The sequence below is a fragment of the Toxorhynchites rutilus genome, chromosome 1 (genome assembly GCF_029784135.1).
Source record: "Toxorhynchites rutilus septentrionalis strain SRP chromosome 1, ASM2978413v1, whole genome shotgun sequence".
Taxonomy (NCBI): Eukaryota; Metazoa; Arthropoda; class Insecta; order Diptera; family Culicidae; genus Toxorhynchites; species Toxorhynchites rutilus.
In genome coordinates, this window is record NC_073744.1 from 118,052,267 (window position 1) to 118,073,053 (window position 20,787).

At 40.0% G+C, this 20,787-nt stretch overlaps 1 protein-coding gene across 3 annotated transcripts in view; it reads right to left on the reverse strand.

Annotated features, from left to right (window-relative positions):
* Window positions 1-18,896, reverse strand: part of LOC129762325 (tektin-3-like) — a 46,280-nt gene extending 27,384 nt beyond the window's left edge. The window contains exon 1 of one of the 3 annotated variants that reach the window (XM_055760501.1): window positions 18,588-18,896. In XM_055760501.1, the coding sequence (XP_055616476.1) occupies window positions 18,588-18,692 (105 nt within the window). In that variant the 5' untranslated portion in view covers window positions 18,693-18,896. Of the gene's footprint in view, window positions 1-1,202; window positions 1,484-18,462; window positions 18,551-18,587 lie in introns of those variants that run through there. The other 2 variants (XM_055760503.1, XM_055760504.1) reach the window with 2 other exon arrangements.
* Window positions 18,897-20,787: the final 1,891 nt, after the last annotated feature.

Consider the following 20,787-nt stretch of genomic DNA (forward strand, 5'->3'; position numbering starts at 1 on the left):
GGAATTCCCGCTTTACTAGATACCCGACAACGATCTGCTAATGCGGTCATTTTCGAGACCAGACAGCTGTTCGAACTGTAATTTGATAATTTGAATTTTTTCCCTTCATATTTCTATAGTTTAGGTATTCAAGAATATATTCTAAAAATGACTTATCGAAAATCCTATTATTTTCCCAGTTAGAGCCATTTAAGTGATACGGTATCTAACCTGGTACGGTCATAACAATGAACTTCAAACGCGTTTTTCTCGAAATCTTCTTTTTCAAGCTGGCGTACATGTTATCTCAAGTTCTACTGAACCGATTCATGTCGAATTTATATGGATACAATCTGCAGGCATCTCGCTATCGCATGAACCTTTAAATATTATATTTTTGAAGTTTTACTATTTTTAAAAAATCTAGAAACGTAAGAAAAAACCTTTTGAACCGCGTTTTGTTTTTCAAACGGCCGCCATTTCGTCAAAAAAAATGTTTTTGACTTGTCCGAGGTTCATGCGATAGCGGCATCTTTACTGATTCAGAATCTGTTCGATTTTTTTTCATTTCAGGGCTGGAATCGTGTACACCATGGCACACCTTTTTTTGAACCCTTTCACTTCATCAGCTTTTAACTATTCTAGTTATTAATATGTTTGTACGTTCAATTTTTGTTCCATTGTTAAAAGACAGATGAACAAATAATGATTTTACGGAGCTCGAGAAAACGTCCGAAATGCGTGTCTCTACACTAGAATACCCCCTTAATCGCGATTTTTAGGCATTATTTTCATTCGAATGAGCATGAAGAGGCCGCGCAGATGACATGAAAAGATGTCAGGTGCATTCGACAGTTCTGTGAAACCGAATTCATTCTGTTCTCAGCCGACTTTTTCGTCAAAATAACCCGAAAAGCAAATGTTCCAAACTAAATTGTCCGAACGTTTTGTGTGGCATCACACTCGCAGCTAGTTAACAGCCCCCCGTTCCGCGCAAGTGAACAAACATTGCTGCGGGTGCAATAACTGGAGTGGGAATCAAATTGATAAAACAATCGTGCGCGGAAGGCAATATCTTGGAGGTGTCAGGACATGCTCTAAATTCCCTCGCACGTTATATTGAACATCTGTAGCGTGCAAATTGAACTCCGACCTTGAATGTCTGTCACGTTCCAGTAGGGGGAAGTAAAATTAAAATGCATAATGTATTGTGGATTAATTACTTGCACTTCGTAAGCCATCGGATGATGTGGACGCTTGGTCCAATGCTTGGAAATCGAAATTCCAAAGAAATCCTCACAAATACTCCTCGCGTGCTGGAAGCGATTATCAGCTTATCGAACTACTGCATCCTCAGTTCACAAGAGCACATTAGTTTTCACATACTCATTTCTCAAGAATTCACAAAACAGTTCAACAAACGAATGCTTCGTAGCAAAGAAATTGCTCCACTAAATTCAACGACTGCCAGGACTCGACTGGATTATGATTTTATTTGCCCTCAACGAGTCGGTTTCCCCTGCCAGGATCGGTTTCTATGTATCGACGATGAACCAAATTGTTAATGTTTATGTACACTTTTATGATTTTATGTTCGTACCAACAACAAATTTGGATGTTCGATTAGACAACAAACAGGTGAGTGTGAGCGTGAGCTATGTTGGCCTTCCGCTGTTACGGAATGTTTTGCTGCATTGTGTGTTTGCTCGATAACCGGAACAACATTGTATTTTGCAGAGATTAAGGTCAGTTATGTTATTCCAGTAAACATTGTAAGGATGACACACGGTACATGTATCGTCCCGATGGATTAGTGTTTTTTTTTCACACAGTTTCTATTCTATTTGGTGGTTCTTTTCAATTTTGCTACAATGTTATTTGATGAAATTTAAAATAATTTACAATGAAAATTATTTAGCTGTTCGTAAATCGTAATAAAAAGATTCTGGAAAATATTTTATATATTCATGTACAATAACATCGAGTCGAAAAGTCAGATTTATTATGACTATGAGCAGAATTTAATTTCTCAAGTAAAACAGTAAAGGCAAACCTTTTTTTTGTGCGCGGGATAGGGACCGCACAAAAAAGTCGCATAAAATATCGTGCAAAACTGCACCAGCAGCCTTAAAAAATCGTGTTTGGTACACATTTTGAAAAATTTTGAATTTTTTTTTTGTGCGATAGATAGGGACCGCATAAAAAAAGTTTCCCCCAAGAAAATAACTCAAATCCACGCCATCCACCGTTCAATTTCCTTTTGTTTCCCTGCTTTGCGATGGGACACTTTGCCTTTTCGGTTGCGCTTGGCTGTTTTGTGCTGTTGCTGTTAGAAATCATGTCATGCAAAAACTTAGAAAAACTTAGAGCATTTGATGAGAGGAGGGGAATTATTTCAGAAGTGGGTAATTGAGGCGCAAATATGCTTTTTTTCGCACTGAAATCCTTAAAAATCATCGAAAAAACTCAATGGACGATAACTTCGTCAAATATGCTTCATTTCATACACCGCACAAAAAAGTCGCACAAAAAAAATCGCACAAGAACAGAAAACCGCACAAAAAAAAATCGCGCAAAAAAATTCGCACAAAAACAGGTTTTACTGTACTATATTCAATTCGGGTTATTGAACATCGTGAAAGGATTTGATGATTCAGTCAAGGTACGAGGGCAAAGCGGCTTCCGTGGCCGAGTAACTAGCGTCACACATATCATCCCGGGCTTCGGGTTCGATCCCGTTCTGGCCGGGAGTTTTTCGTCAAACAAATTACATTCAACTTGCTAGATTGCGACTATTCAGGGACACATTCGAATACACTTCGAGTTGGAAAACAGAATTAACTTTGATTATTTCATTGCACGTTTGGTTTTTCCTAAAGCCATGAAATCAAGTTTGCATGTTTACATCACTTACCGCAGAGAATCTTGTTATATACCCATTCTCACTGACAGTAATGCTCTGCCGATGTGAAGGCTAGGCTAAAGATGAACCATCGAAAACTCTATTAAAATACAATCACTATTGGCGAAAGTATTGATTATCACTCATAAAAACGATTCCGAAACGGAAGAGTTTCGTGCATCGCATTGTAACGAGGTAAGAAAGAAGATTTATTGAGATAATCTCAAACGGAGAAAATCGTGGAATGGCCCATGCGAACCATCGCTTTCAACTGTCAAACCGAATCGCTTCAGAGATAAATATTTTGTGATTATGCAACGGAATCAGAGGAGTTTATTCATAATTGTGAGCTTCTCGAACTTGGTAAAGCGGTTTATGTCTCCCACCGTCTACAATGAACGAAAAAAAAGCGAAAATTTTGATTTTATTTATCTCGTCAAATTAAATTGTAATTGGGTATAACAAACATAGGTTTTATGGTATACACTATCGTAAAATTGAATTTCCAGGCAGATGTAACTTTTTGAAATTTCAGGGTCGATTGGCACCCTAATGTAGATATTTTGAGCGCATTCGGAGTATTTTTTTGTTCGATCTAACTATTAAACGATTGAAAAATGTCAAGCATTATCTAAACGAAAATCCCGCGTTCTGATTGGTCAATTAGCACAAATAATCTGTGCTCTCTCGGTTGTGCTGTCAAAAAAGAGCCAAATCAAGATTGTTGATGTTTATTTCAAGACGGATCTATGCAGTGGCGTCGAGTGAAGCTTTTGCACCCGGGGCGGAAGAGTTGATTTGCATCCCCATAAAAAAGAAATCAGATTTATCCAATTTCTTCATATAAATTCGGTTCATTCTGCACCCCTAAAATGGTGCACCAGGTGGCGGTCCGCCCCCTACACACCCCCAGTCGACGTCACTGGATCTATTGTACAAGGTGCGTTTGGTCACTAAGTTGTATAGGGGAGCGGTATATGATAACAGAACGAAAGAAAGTGTTCACCTGAAGCAAGTGAGGGATTAAACACAATCTTTTGAAACTCTGCATTCTCTCAATAAGGTCAGTGTCAACAGTTCAGTCAACACAATAGAGTTTCAAGATGGCTGTGGAGTTGTTTTGTGGTTTCGATGCTGTACATACGCTAGTTATACGACTCAATGTTTGCTGGGCAGTGACGAAGAACTAGCAAGGAGGTCAGTAAAGTTAGATGAGGCTGAGCTGGAACTGATGAGGATTCCTTGGGAGCGAATCAACAAACGATCTCGAACCATCTGAAAGTCACTGTGTAAAACTGGATGTCATAGAGACTCAAACTAAGAGATCCTGTTTTTCACTTCAAAGGCAATTTCGGATAGGTTTTCGCATCAAATTTGAACGAGGGCCGAGAAGTGGATTAATTACGATCACTCAAAGCAAAAAAAAAAATCGTCAATTTCGTCGGTCAAATCGTGTATCTGGTGGGATCAGTTGAGAGTAATCTACTATTAGCCAAGCTAGCCTATCGAAATCATCACGAGGGAATATTACAAACATCAATAAAGGTCACGCATTATAAAAAAAACGTAGGAGTTCTAATGAGTTGTCCTACGTATTCATCAGACACTGCCCCTTGAGACTAGCGTTTGTTTGGGGTTTTGTAATACGTGTTCTTGCACTCAGGAGCACACAATGTTAATTCCGAAAAACATTTGGAACTTTAGAGTCTTTTTGGTTCCGACACCTCGAAAACTATCTATATACATAAAAATGGATTTCTGTCTGTCTGTCTGTCTGATTCTTATGGACTCGGAAAGTACTGAATCGGATCGACATGAAAATTGGTATGTAGGGGTTTTTGGGGCCGGGACGGTTTTTGTGATAGTTTGAGACCCCTCCCCCTCTCTAAGAGGGGGCTGCCATACAAATGAAACACAAATTTCTACTAAAAAATAGGCATCTGGAGGTTTTGAGGCGCAATAAGTGTTTTCACGGTGGTTAGACACTCCACCCCTCTCTAAGAAGGGGGGGGGGGGTTTGCCATACTGATGAAAGACAACTTTCTGCATGACTCGATAACTAATCAAGAAAATACCAAATTTGGCATGCGAAGGTTTTAGAGGACACAAAACGTTTCTATGGCGAATAGACACTCCTCCCTCCTCTCTTAGGGTGGGCTGTCATATAAATGAAAAACAAATTTCTGCATAACTCGAAAACTAATCAATCAAATGGAGCCAAATTTGGCATCTGAAGATTTTACGGGGCCCGAAACGTTTCTATGATGAATAGACACTCCTTCCCCCTCTCTAAGGGGTGAAGAGGGGAGTCTTTTTTCTATCATATTTCCTGTATCAAACATTTATTCCATGTAACGGAGAAACATGTTATTTGCAAGTGGTTGAAACATCTTGAACGAGAATTCTGTCCGAAAATAATCTGATATTATAATGGTGAGTTTTGGTAGAAGTACGGCGGGACGAAGTATGCCAGGTCAGCTAGTATTTTATAAAAGTTTTCGCCTAGAAGTATGTATTTATGACGTAGTTCATAATTTTTCCCGGAATACGAATAGCTTTTATTAGCAGCAAGAGGGCGTGACATGAACATCTCGAAAAATGTTATAGTTTTCTGAAAAGCTAGAGTCTTTAATCTTGATACATTAAAAAACCACAAGAACAATAAATTTTCATAAATTTCGCCTAAGTACATTTGAGGTGCAGTTCAGTGTTTGGAAAGAAACTTCATTCGAACTTCTCTCGTTTTCTGCAGAGAAATTTAAATTCGCTCCGACCACTCGGAAGTTACGAATATTGATGTATTGAATGTAGATAGTTTGAGCGCATTCGGAGAATTTTTTGGCTCGATCGAACTATTAAACAATTGAAAAATGTCAAGCAATATCTAAATTAAAATCCCGCATTCTGATTGGTCAATTGGCACAAATAATCTGTGCACTCTCAGTTGTGCTGTCAAAAATGAGCCAGTGATTCAGCGTCGAGCAGTAAAATGGAATGCACCTTGTAATTTATTTTATCTTATCTTGCTCAAGGCCGAGAGTTTAGTTTAAGAGTCCTTTTTCTAGGCTAGAGCTGAATAAACCGAGAAAGTTTTGAGTTATATAATTCAAAGCTTTCTCTGTTTCTCTTTTGGTTTCTCTCTAGATAATGAGCGGCCAACGCCATAAAGTTTCGAAATAAAGTTTATTTGAAAATATTTAAATTGACTTTTTGGTACTTCGCTGCTATTTCAATTGTTCGCGCAGCTCAGTGCATTTGCACTCTTTCTGTAAAGATATTTTTATTTTCTTGTCAAAAATGTCATATTACACACGGCATTTTTACTTTTAATTGATTTGACACTACCATCATCAGAATCCTTATGATAGATATGAAATGGAGTTAGACAAAGAAAGGGAGACGAAGGTCATGCTTGAGTGGAAGTAAAAGAGCACAAACGGAAACGGAACCGACCAATTTCCCATCATGGAAGCATAGAAAATTGCTGATTATATTTGCACCATATATTAAATAATTTATATAATATCATAACATAACATAACATAATATCATTTATATAAAATCATAACCTTATAAAAAAATTTTTTTTTTCACTCATTTATTTATTTTGAATCATTATATTCTGTTCATATCGAACAGTTGACCGATTTTTTTTATATGGCTGAGGGCGGGAAGGATCCCCCATCGACGCCATTGAATATTTCCGATACCGATCCTCCTCCTGAAGAGCAGGAAGATGAAGCAGAAGTTGAGGAAGAAACTTCTGTATATGAAGTTGGAAGTTCCGAAGATGAGGACATTGACGAAAAACAGGATTTTCGTCCAAAAGAATACCATGAAGGCTCCAAAGGCCCATTCATTGTATACTTTAGACGAAAATCTAAACCTCTCAATGTCATTCGTATCTCGAAGGAACTTACTCAGAAGTTTTCTGCAGTTAACGAGATTACACGGATGGGGCCAGACAAACTACGAGTTGTCGTCTCAAGCAGGACCCAAGCGAACGAAATCACGCGCTGCGACCTCTTTGCGATTGAGTATCGCGTATACGTGCCCTGTTGCAACGTCGAAATAGACGGCGTAATAACCGAAAAGGGTTTGACTCGAAAAGAGATTATCGATGGTGTCGGTCGCTTCAAGAACTCTTCACTAAAAACTGTGAAGATTCTTGCATGCGATCGACTGAAATCTGTGTCACAAAATGACAAAAATGACAAAAGGGTTCTCAATCGGACAAACTCTTTTCGTGTTACTTTTGAGGGTTCCGCCCTTCCAAACTACGTTGCAATAGGTGCACTTCGTTTACCTGTTCGGTTGTTTGTACCCCGGGTAATGAAATGCAACAAATGTATGCAACTCGGTCACACGGCCGCCTATTGTTGCAATAAAAAACGTTGCGCAGATTGTGGAGACAGCCATGATGAGAATCCTTGCGCGAAAGAGCACAAGTGTCTTCATTGCGGCGGGACTCCTCATGATCTTATCCAATGCCCGGTGTACAAACAACGAGGGGAGAAAATCAAGCGTTCCTTAAAGGAACGTTCCAAGCGGACTTATGCAGAAATGCTTAAGAATTCCGTACCAACGAATCAGGACAATCCCTACTCCATTCTGCAGAACGATGAGCCTGTTGCTGACGCTCCCAATGCAGGAAGTTCCGGTACATCGCAGGGTGCCGTCAGGAAAAGAAAAATTACTTCTTTTCCATCACTCCCCAGAAAGACGACCGAAACTTCCCAAGTTGGAATGAAAACTCGAATTGAACGTGCTGAGAATAGACCGAAGCAAGTACCTCCTGGTTTAAGCGGTTCTTCTACGCACCAGGGGTCCTCAGCACTTCCCGGAGCAGCACCCACCCCGTCTGTTCCATTTTCGCGGTCGAGGCAACAGCCACAATCTGGTTTGCTTGCGCTTTCTGACCTGGTGGACAACATTTTAAATGCTTTAAATATAAATGACCCTCTTAAAAGCATAGTATTATGTTTGCTTCCGATTGTGAGAACATTTTTGAAAGAAAAATGTGGTTTTTTAGCAGCGTTCATTTCCCTCGATGCCTAATTCAGTGCAAGAGGTCAAGGATTTGACCACTGTAATACAGTGGAATTGCATCATCCCTAAACTAGATCAATTTAAATTTTTACTTCATAGTTCTAACTGTGATGTATTTTCCCTCTGTGAAACATGGCTTTCTTCAGCCGACGAGCTGAATTTCCACGATTTCAACATTATTCGCCTCGATCGAAATGACTCGTTTGGTGGCGTACTATTGGGGATCAAAAAATGTCACTCCTTCTATAGAGTCACTCTCCCATCGATGACAGGCATTGAAGTTGTCGCTTGCCAGACACAAATCAATGGCAAAGACTTCTGCATTGCCACGATATATATTCCTCCAAGAACCATGGTCGGCCGCCATCAGTTTTTTGATATCATCGAGGCATTGCCGGAGCCGCGGCTAATCTTAGGTGACCTCAACTCCCATGGAACAGCATGGGGGTCACACTACGATGACAGCCGTGCCACGTTGATTTATGATCTGTGCGACAACTTCAACATGACAGTTTTAAATACAGGGGAAGCAACTAGGATAGCCAACCCTCCTGCACGGGCAAGTATGCTAGACATATCACTTTGCTCTTCTTCGTTATCCCTGGATTGCACGTGGAAGGTAATCCAAGATCCCCACGGTAGTGATCACCTGCCAATAATTTTATCGATCGCCAATGAATCAGGTTCTCGTGAGTCAGTCGATATTGCGTATGACCTCACGAAAAATATTGACTGGAGAAAATTTGCAGAAACAATATCTGAAGCACTTGTTTCAATGCATAAACTTCCTCCACTCGAAGAGTATAACTTTATATCGAGTTTGATTTATGAAAGCGCACTTCAAGCTCAAAAGAAACGTGTTCCTGCTACCACTTTCCGACGTCGTCCTCCATCACTTTGGTGGAACAAGGAGTGTTCAAAGGTCTACCTTGAAAAATCATCCGCTTTCAAAAAATTCAGGAAAACTGGATTAGTGGAATGGTTTCGAAAGTACCAAGCTCTAGAAGCCAAACTAAAAGGTGTGATTAAAGCAAAAAAGCGAGGATATTGGCGGAAATTCGTCAATGGTTTGTCAAGGGAGACAGCTATGAGCACTCTTTGGAATACGGCTAGGAGAATGCGTGGCTGGAACCATACAAATGAAAGTGAGGAATACTCTGACCGTTGGATTTTCAAATTTGCAAGAAAGGTTTGTCCCGATTCCGTTCCTGCACAAAACGTCGTACGCGACATTCCGCTCCAATGCGATTATGAGAATTTTTCGATGGTAGAATTCTCAATTGCCCTCCTCTCATGTAACAATTCAGCTCCGGGGTCGGACAAGATTAAATTCAACTTGTTGAAGAATCTTCCTGACTTGGCGAAACAGCGTTTGCTGAACTTGTTCAACAAGTTTCTGGAGCTGAATATTGTCCCGCATGACTGGAGACAAGTGAGAGTGATAGCCATACGAAAACCCAAGTTGCGATCACAACTCGTATAGGCCGATTGCAATGTTATCCTGTATTCGTAAATTGTTAGAGAAAATGATTCTACTTCGTTTGGACAAGTGGGTTGAAGCGAACAATTTGCTGTCAAATACGCAGTTTGCTTCCGCCGAGGTAAAGGGACGAACGATTGTCTCGCGCTGCTATCTTCTGAAATCCAAATCGCATTTGCTCGTAAAGAACAAATGGCTTCCGTTTTTCTCGATATCAAAGGGGCATTTGATTCAGTTTCCATGGAAATTCTCTCAGAGAAACTTCATAATCGTGGACTTTCGCCAATTCTGAATAATTTCCTGTACAATTTACTCTCAGAAAAGCACATGTTTTTCAATCATGGCAGCTTGAAATCTTCTCGATACAGTTTTATGGGCCTACCACAAGGCTCCTGCCTAAGCCCCCTCTTGTATAGTTTTTACGTCAATGATATAGATGATTGTCTAACTAGAAACTGCACGCTGAGACAACTTGCAGACGATGGAGTTATTTCCATCACCGGTACTAATCCCGCCGTTCTGCAAAAATCCTTGCAAGATATCCTGAACAACCTGTTCACGTGGGCTCTCAAGCTGGGTATCGAATTCTCTACGGAGAAAACCGAAATGGTCGTTTTTTCTAGGAAGCACGAACCTGCCCAATTCCAGCTTCACCTATCTGGCAAAGCGATCAGGCACTCGATGTTTTTCAAATACCTTGGAGTATATTTTGACTCTAAATGTACCTGGGGAATACACATTGCGTGTTTGAAACAGAAATGCCAGCAAAGAATCAATTTTCTCCAAACAATAACCGGAACATGGTGGGGCGCCCATCCAGGAGACCTCATCCAGTTGTACAAAACAACGATATTATCAGTGTTAGAATATGGCAGTTTTTGCTTCCGATCAGCTACCAGGATTCATATTCTCAAGCTGGAGAGAATACAATATCGTTGCTTGCGTATAGCAATGGGGTGTTTGCATTCGACACATACGATGAGTCTCGAAGTCTTGGCAGGAGTACCCCCGCTTACTCTTCGATTCACAGAATTATCCTACAGATTTCTCATCCGTTGCAAGATCATGAATCCATTGGTGATTGATAACTTCGAAAATCTACTCCAACTGACTCCTCAGTCAAGTTTTATGTCTTTGTACCATGATTTCCTTACCCATGAAGTGCACCCTTCACCGGGCATCTCCAACCAAGTTTGCTTCCCATACTTTTGCAATTCCTCTGTCAATTTTGATCTGTCCATGCGACAAAAAATCCATGGAATCCCAGATCATCTACGCTCCGATTCTATTCCGCCGATATTTTCGGCAGAATATGGGAAAGTTAGATCTGATAAAATGTTCTTTACTGACGGTTCATTCATAAACGGGTCCACTGGCTTCGGCATCTTCAATGAAAATTCCAGTGCCTCTTTCAAACTCAAAGATCCTTGTTCCGTGTATGTCGCTGAACTGGGTGCGATATACTACGCACTAGGGATCATTGAAACACTGCCCATCGACCATTATTTTATTTTTTCAGACAGTCTCAGCTCAATAGAGGCAATTCGTTCAATGAAAGTTGATAAACGCTCATCTTATTTCCTAACAAGAATAAGACATCTATTGAGTGTTTTGGTCGAAAAATTATTCTAGATTACCTTAGCATGGGTTCCCTCTCATTGCTCGATTCCGGGGAATGAGAAAGCGGACTCGCTAGCTAAGGTGGGCGCTTCAGAAGGCACACTTTTTGAAAGGCAAATTGCCTATAATGAATTTTTTCACATTCCTCGTCAGGACACACTCGTTAGTTGGCAGCGCATGTGGAGTGAAGATGAGTTCGGTCGTTGGTTACACACGATTATCCCTAAGGTTTCGACGAAAGCTTGGTTTAAGGGATTGAATGTAGGTCGTGATTTCATTCGCGTGATATCTCGGCTTATGTCCAATCACTACAACCTAAATGCGCATCTCTATCGCATTGGGCTCGCAGCAAACAATCTTTGTGATTGTGGCGATGGCTACCACGACATCGAGCATATTGTCTGGTCGTGTATCCGATTCCATGCTGCTCGCTCTCAGCTCTCTAGAGCACTGAGAGCAAAAGGCAGACAATCGGATATCCCCGTCCGGGATATCTTAGGTAGCCGTGATCTTGATCTTCTGCTTCATCTATACCTGTTCTCCAGAAACGCCGATGTCAACGTTTAATGATGTTTCCTTCGTTGTGTCCCTGTTTCATATCCCTCCTATCCGATCTATAAACTTTTACTTAGTCGCGGCAATACATACACACACTCTTTACAGATACACGGGCCAAAGGTTGTGCAGTCCACTGATCATTCAACAAGAGCCAAAGGTTGTATCGCTCATGACAACTCTACACGAGCTGATGTTTGCGCCGGCTAGTGACCATTCTATCCTGGATTCCTCGAGTCGAGAAGACGCACCACGCTAGATATGGGGTACAGACTAGGGGGCGTTGCTGATTAATGGTCAGCTGCATCCCAAAAGGAAGTATCCCGTGTCGGGCACAGGTACAGAGCATTGGAGACAGCAACATCACAATTACGAAAACACTTGTAATACTAACCTCGAGCCAACCGCGAGTAATCGGTTACATATTACTAACATAGTTATAAGGCAAACATTGTCGAAATATTGAACTCCCGGCTCCGTCAGGTTGACGCCATATGAGCCTTAATTAAAATATATATTTTGGATAAAAAAAAAAAAATTAAATAATTTATGTATTGCTTTGAATAACTACTAACTGCGTCCGCGAGTGATCCGTTCCTCATCCCATTAGCAATAGAATAAGTGGAAATTTAAATAGACAATAGAATTAAAACTAGAATTTGAAGAATTTGGCTCCTTTAAACTTATGGGCCCTATTCCAGAAGACGAGACGAGCAGACGCAGACGAGCAATCGTCTCGTTTGTTTCCATAATCCAGAAGCCGAGCTCGACCAAATACAGATGAGAAGCTCGTCTGACTCGACGACCGTTTGGCCGCGCTCGCCGATGAATCAGTCGAATCGTCTAGTTAGTTTGATGTGTTTGTTCACCTTGTTGATTTAAAGCATCGGTATTTTTCTGTTCCGCCTTTATCTTCAAAAATTGTTTCACGACTTATCTAGTATTGCATAAGCAATGTATGTTTTAAACTGCAATCGTCAAATTCAATTCAGTAATTCAGTAATCATATTGAACGAGAATGAGTAATTCGAAACAACTACTTCATTGGAAAAACATGCATATAGATTTAAAATTTTTCTTGATAAATCGTTGATTAGGTGAATAAACATTGCCCCCAATAAATCCCTAATAACAAAACGTCTGAGTGATGAAACCAAACGCTCGAGAAAAAAAAATGAAACCAATAGATATATGAATCTTCTGAATCCTGTATTCGTAAATTGTTAGAGAAAATGATTCTACTTCGTTTGGACAAGTGGGTTGAAGCGAACAATTTGCTGTCAAATACGCAGTTTGCTTCCGCCGAGGTAAAGGGACGAACGATTGTCTCGCGCTGCTATCTTCTGAAATCCAAATCGCATTTGCTCGTAAAGAACAAATGGCTTCCGTTTTTCTCGATATCAAAGGGGCATTTGATTCAGTTTCCATGGAAATTCTCTCAGAGAAACTTCATAATCGTGGACTTTCGCCAATTCTGAATAATTTCCTGTACAATTTACTCTCAGAAAAGCACATGTTTTTCAATCATGGCAGCTTGAAATCTTCTCGATACAGTTTTATGGGCCTACCACAAGGCTCCTGCCTAAGCCCCCTCTTGTATAGTTTTTACGTCAATGATATAGATGATTGTCTAACTAGAAACTGCACGCTGAGACAACTTGCAGACGATGGAGTTATTTCCATCACCGGTACTAATCCCGCCGTTCTGCAAAAATCCTTGCAAGATATCCTGAACAACCTGTTCACGTGGGCTCTCAAGCTGGGTATCGAATTCTCTACGGAGAAAACCGAAATGGTCGTTTTTTCTAGGAAGCACGAACCTGCCCAATTCCAGCTTCACCTATCTGGCAAAGCGATCAGGCACTCGATGTTTTTCAAATACCTTGGAGTATATTTTGACTCTAAATGTACCTGGGGAATACACATTGCGTGTTTGAAACAGAAATGCCAGCAAAGAATCAATTTTCTCCAAACAATAACCGGAACATGGTGGGGCGCCCATCCAGGAGACCTCATCCAGTTGTACAAAACAACGATATTATCAGTGTTAGAATATGGCAGTTTTTGCTTCCGATCAGCTGCCAGGATTCATATTCTCAAGCTGGAGAGAATACAATATCGTTGCTTGCGTATAGCAATGGGGTGTTTGCATTCGTCACATACGATGAGTCTCGAAGTCTTGGCAGGAGTACCCCCGCTTACTCTTCGATTCACAGAATTATCCTACAGATTTCTCATCCGTTGCAAGATCATGAATCCATTGGTGATTGATAACTTCGAAAATCTACTCCAACTGACTCCTCAGTCAAGTTTTATGTCTTTGTACCATGATTTCCTTACCCATGAAGTGCACCCTTCACCGGGCATCTCCAACCAAGTTTGCTTCCCATACTTTTGCAATTCCTCTGTCAATTTTGATCTGTCCATGCGACAAAAAATCCATGGAATCCCAGATCATCTACGCTCCGATTCTATTCCGCCGATATTTTCGGCAGAATATGGGAAAGTTAGATCTGATAAAATGTTCTTTACTGACGGTTCATTCATAAACGGGTCCACTGGCTTCGGCATCTTCAATGAAAATTCCAGTGCCTCTTTCAAACTCAAAGATCCTTGTTCCGTGTATGTCGCTGAACTGGGTGCGATATACTACGCACTAGGGATCATTGAAACACTGCCCATCGACCATTATTTTATTTTTTCAGACAGTCTCAGCTCAATAGAGGCAATTCGTTCAATGAAAGTTGATAAACGCTCATCTTATTTCCTAACAAGAATAAGACATCTATTGAGTGTTTTGGTCGAAAAATTATTCTAGATTACCTTAGCATGGGTTCCCTCTCATTGCTCGATTCCGGGGAATGAGAAAGCGGACTCGCTAGCTAAGGTGGGCGCTTCAGAAGGCACACTTTTTGAAAGGCAAATTGCCTATAATGAATTTTTTCACATTCCTCGTCAGGACACACTCGTTAGTTGGCAGCGCATGTGGAGTGAAGATGAGTTCGGTCGTTGGTTACACACGATTATCCCTAAGGTTTCGACGAAAGCTTGGTTTAAGGGATTGAATGTAGGTCGTGATTTCATTCGCGTGATATCTCGGCTTATGTCCAATCACTACAACCTAAATGCGCATCTCTATCGCATTGGGCTCGCAGCAAACAATCTTTGTGATTGTGGCGATGGCTACCACGACATCGAGCATATTGTCTGGTCGTGTATCCGATTCCATGCTGCTCGCTCTCAGCTCTCTAGAGCACTGAGAGCAAAAGGCAGACAATCGGATATCCCCGTCCGGGATATCTTAGGTAGCCGTGATCTTGATCTTCTGCTTCATCTATACCTGTTCTCCAGAAACGCCGATGTCAACGTTTAATGATGTTTCCTTCGTTGTGTCCCTGTTTCATATCCCTCCTATCCGATCTATAAACTTTTACTTAGTCGCGGCAATACATACACACACTCTTTACAGATACACGGGCCAAAGGTTGTGCAGTCCACTGATCATTCAACAAGAGCCAAAGGTTGTATCGCTCATGACAACTCTACACGAGCTGATGTTTGCGCCGGCTAGTGACCATTCTATCCTGGATTCCTCGAGTCGAGAAGACGCACCACGCTAGATATGGGGTACAGACTAGGGGGCGTTGCTGATTAATGGTCAGCTGCATCCCAAAAGGAAGTATCCCGTGTCGGGCACAGGTACAGAGCATTGGAGACAGCAACATCACAATTACGAAAACACTTGTAATACTAACCTCGAGCCAACCGCGAGTAATCGGTTACATATTACTAACATAGTTATAAGGCAAACATTGTCGAAATATTGAACTCCCGGCTCCGTCAGGTTGACGCCATATGAGCCTTAATTAAAATATATATTTTGGATAAAAAAAAAAAAAATTAAATAATTTATGTATTGCTTTGAATAACTACTAACTGCGTCCGCGAGTGATCCGTTCCTCATCCCATTAGCAATAGAATAAGTGGAAATTTAAATAGACAATAGAATTAAAACTAGAATTTGAAGAATTTGGCTCCTTTAAACTTATGGGCCCTATTCCAGAAGACGAGACGAGCAGACGCAGACGAGCAATCGTCTCGTTTGTTTCCATAATCCAGAAGCCGAGCTCGACCAAATACAGATGAGAAGCTCGTCTGACTCGACGACCGTTTGGCCGCGCTCGCCGATGAATCAGTCGAATCGTCTAGTTAGTTTGATGTGTTTGTTCACCTTGTTGATTTAAAGCATCGGTATTTTTCTGTTCCGCCTTTATCTTCAAAAATTGTTTCACGACTTATCTAGTATTGCATAAGCAATGTATGTTTTAAACTGCAATCGTCAAATTCAATTCAGTAATTCAGTAATCATATTGAACGAGAATGAGTAATTCGAAACAACTTCATTGGAAAAACATGCATATAGATTTAAAATTTTTCTTGATAAATCGTTGATTAGGTGAATAAACATTGCCCCCAATAAATCCCTAATAACAAAACGTCTGAGTGATGAAACCAAACGCTCGAGAAAAAAAAAATGAAACCAATAGATATATGAATCTTATTCCTCTTTGTTATGTTTTTACTATTTTGGCTCTGAGAAAAGAGTATCAATTGATCAATTTCAAAAATGTGTGTTGTTTTTCTCATCTGACATCACTGATACACCGAGAAAAATTGACTGAAGTCTCTCCAGTCTACCAAATAAAACATTTCAATGAAACTCGTGTACTGGAATAGCATATTTTGCTCGTCTGGACAGTGACTGAAGCCGAGACGAGACGTCTCGTTTTCTGGAATAGGGCCCTATGTCATGATCATGTAAAAACACGAACAAAAACACGAAAAAAATACAGCCGCCTAAAGTTCTTCAAGTTGATTTGTCATACGACATTCCGATGAAAATCATTCACAGTGATGAACGGGCTATGCCACTGTTTACATCTTTGCATGAGAGCTCACTCTTTTAAGCACTATGCGTTTCCATTTTCTGCAATCGATCCTGGAGACGCATGGTAGTGTAGTGAAAGTGGTTATATCAAGTCAAATTTATATCATGTTATATCATGTTAAATTTCGTGACATGAATGTTTGCCTGAAAATCGACTTTTTGGGAAAATCAAAAGTTTGAGTGCTTTGAGGCATCCCAAAATCATGTCCGATTGAGCTGAAATTTTGCACAGGTCATTTTTTGGACCAATAAACAAAATGTACATGGTCGGTTCCTTAAATTCGATAATTATTTTTTTTCCGTACCTTCATTGCCTCTCAGGCTAGGTCCCAAAAGGTCGATTTTCGGCCAAATTTTTTTTTCGAGATGACACCAGATCTCGACGGTTCATGCATTTTTAAGTCATTTGGCATCGAAAAAAAATTTCAACTTTTCAAATTTCCTTTACTCCCCCCTGGAAGTTTTTCGAAGAACAAAAAATCAAAACTTTCAGTGCTTTGAGGCACCCCTAAATCGTGTCCGATTGAGCTGAAACTTTGCACAGATCATTTTTTTGGGCCAATAAATAGAATGTACATGGTCGGTTTTTGAAATTCGATGATGAAATTTTTCCCATACATCCATTGCCACCCTAATGAAGATACAACAGTAGAACCTCTGCGATGCGGATTATCCGCGTAAGAGAGTTGCCTAGTAATTCTATAAACCTTCCCGAAATTTGTCATTGAGTGGAAGGGTCTTGCGCTTTTGTTTTGGTCATGACTTTCACATTATCTGAACATTGGTGTACACGACCTTACAGATGGATATTTCAATGCTTTTTGTATCGGTGAAACATAGTTTTCATGTTAAAACATCGTTTCTTCGTGTTTACACCTCATTTTTAACTCTTCATTGCGTTATCCGCGATTTTCGTTATACGCGGTGACCTAGTCCGACTATTCCGCGGTTGATCGGGATTCTACTGTACTTATGTATTCAAATATACATTGTGATGTAATGTCAATTTGATAAACTGCACAACCTATCAAAGAAAGATATTATGTATTTCGAGTTAAAAAGAATTTTGCTCGTCGATCGCATCGATCGATTGAAATCTATCGGTGCAAATGTCATAATTCTTCGAGCTGTTTGGTTTGTTTGTTGCGTCCCGGTTTGGTTTGATTTGGATCTTCTCATATTTTGTTTTAGTAAACATTCCAGAAACGTTTCAAAATATACATTCCTGTGACACGTGCGATGTGACATGTTGTGTAGTCTTGCTGGAAACGTTAGCTACTCCACATAGAGGATTTTTAAATTGTTGTACAAAATGGCCTTGTAGCGTTCGCCATTAACTGTTAAGTTCTGGTCGCCATAACTTTTTAAGAAATACGGACCAATGATTTCACCGACTCTTAAACAAACGCGACAAACAGTTATTTTTTCAGTATGCAACGGTATTTCAACATGAGTACGAGATTTCTCTCTGTTTCAAAAGCGGCACGTTTGCTAGGAGCTTCGTCGTAGAACTAAACTTTCTTGGGAAATTCGACGACGAGATTCTCAAACTTTGTTTGGGTGTCAGTCTATTCATGATGGAATGGTAAATAAAACTGAACACATTACAAGTGACAATACAAGGAACAGCTGTCAAATTGGCGCACATATCAAAAACTGTTGCCAACTTAAAGGTCTATTTCTATATGAAAAAACACATTACTTTTCAACGTTCACTCATCACAGACGAATTAGAAAATTCAAAGACAAAACGAGATTCTTCGTCGAGAGATGGAAACAATATTATATTTATATATTTTTAGTTTATTGTCGATCGTTACGAACTGCTATCAGAGCACTGTTTATTTATTGTATTTAATAGATTCCATCTAATTCCTAGTTGCAAACAATCCGAGTTACATAAACGAAATACATCTATACGAAACACACCTGTGTTTTAACAATTTTATGTTTCCAACACATATTTTTTTCCGAACCAACACTTTGTGTGGTGCACTGAAGCAATCGTGCATTCATACTACCGGATGCCCGAAGATAACTATTCATAATCTTACCATCGGTACGCTCGATTTCCGACTCGAATGCATAAAGGTGTTGGCATGTAACGCCTGAGAAGACGGGGACGTGTCATAATCACTGGCTCCTTCCCAGCAGAGCATTGGAAATTGATGGCTATTTCACCGAAACGTGTGGTTCCTTTACGAGAGAGCGTGTATTCTTCCCGCCGACAACGGCATCAACAGCAGCAGCAACAACAACAACTACAACAACAACAACAATAATGGCCACACGGTTAAATCTTCGATTGGAATCGGAATCGAAATCACGCTCTATCTGGTGCTGGCTTCGATGGGCAACTGAATAAAGCGCAGGGACTATGGACTGCTGGATAGGATATTCCCGTATTTGCACTGTACAAGGTAGATTAGTGGGTGGCTCGAGCATGGGAAAATAACTTGGGTTGCGATGGGAAGCTATTGTGTGGTGTCCCAGAATTATGAGCTTTGTTTGGTATTTGCGGAGGAAGTTGAACGAATGTATCGGTTTTTATGTGTGCGAGTTGTTGTGAGAATAGTGTGCTGCTGGCGTTGTCAGATAGGAGAGAATTATTGAAATGCTATGATTTAGGTGGATAAATGCTCATCTGCGGGAAAGCGAAATTGTAGCAATTTAAATTGATACTCTAGTCCTTGAGCTACACTAATCCTTGTTTGTAACATCTTAGAATGAAACTTTTCCGATACCTTGGTTTGGCTGGATCAGGAAATGTAAAACGGTCGACCACCGACCACCGACCACGGTGTGTTGTTGTGTGTAAATATTTATGGTTAATTCCTAACCTAAAACTTTGGTTTGGTTTAATAGGATTTGAAATAGGATTCGTTCTATAAATGTAGTCATATGATTTAGAATAAAGCTTTGAGCGTTTGAATCGAGCGATGCTGCCGTATTTGTAATTTTCGGATTAGCATTATTGCGACATTTATTGTGATAAAGTTTGTGTTTTAATATATGTTTTTGTGTAGTTGATTATTTTTTGACGTAGAACTACGTCTTTCAGGAAGGGTGCCAAATCAGAAAACAGGTCACGTTTTATGGAATGATTTGCATACCAATCGAATCGGAAATTCTCTAAAAACTGGAAACTGGAAGAACTTCCTTTTTTTTCATACATTTGTTCTGCCGATTTGTGTGCTAACCCTACCCGTATTTCGAATGCTTATAACTCGAACATTTCTTAACGGATCGGAAAGATTTTTTTTTTATTAATTCGTTTATTTTTACAGGCTCAGTTACTTAAGTTTAAAGGAGCCGAATTCTTAAATATAATTTTGAAACTATATATATAAACAATTTTCTTACATCTATGGTTAGTAAGGTGGAAAACCGATTACTCGCGGTGTACTCGAGTTTAGGAGGGTGACATATTTTTAGGAGAAGGATGGGATATAAGGAAATTGTAACAATGTTGATGAACACTCATTTCATAAATCTATTCGTATATCTATAGTGTATTTACATTTCAACTTATTCTACTATTTATAGCAAGGGGACGAATTACCCGCAAAGGAAGGAAAGGAGGGTATAAGGATGTAGGGACAATCACACACGAAGATCTATAGCTTTAAGGAAAACATATATATATATATATATATATATATATATATATATATATATATATATATATATATATATATATATATATATATATATATATATATATATATATATATATATATATATATATATATATAGTGGACATGTAATCAAGGTCTAACCGAGCCAACACATCTCTCACCGGCACATTGGGCTGTCTTCCTCGGGCCCGAAGAGAGTTTTCTAAATTCGATCTGGCGACCAGATACACCTCGCACGACCAAACAATGTGCTCGATGTCGTGATAACCTTGGCCACAAACGCAGATTGCTGCTGGCAAGATTGAAACGAAAGAGTAGTGCATCTAACGAACAGTGATTGGACATGAGTCGGGAGAAGGTGCGAATAAAGTCCCGACTCAATTCCAGACTTTTGAACCACGGTTTGAGGCTAACCTTAGGGATAATCGAGTGAAACCACCGGCCCAATTCATCTTCATTCCACTTGCGTTGCCAGTTAGCGATGGTATTTTTGCGGACTAAAGAATAAAATTCATTGAAGGCGATTTGACGCTGATAAATATCGCCTTCAATTGCACCTACCTTTGCTAATGAGTCAGCCCTCTCATTACCCGGAATGGAGCAATGTGAAGGGACC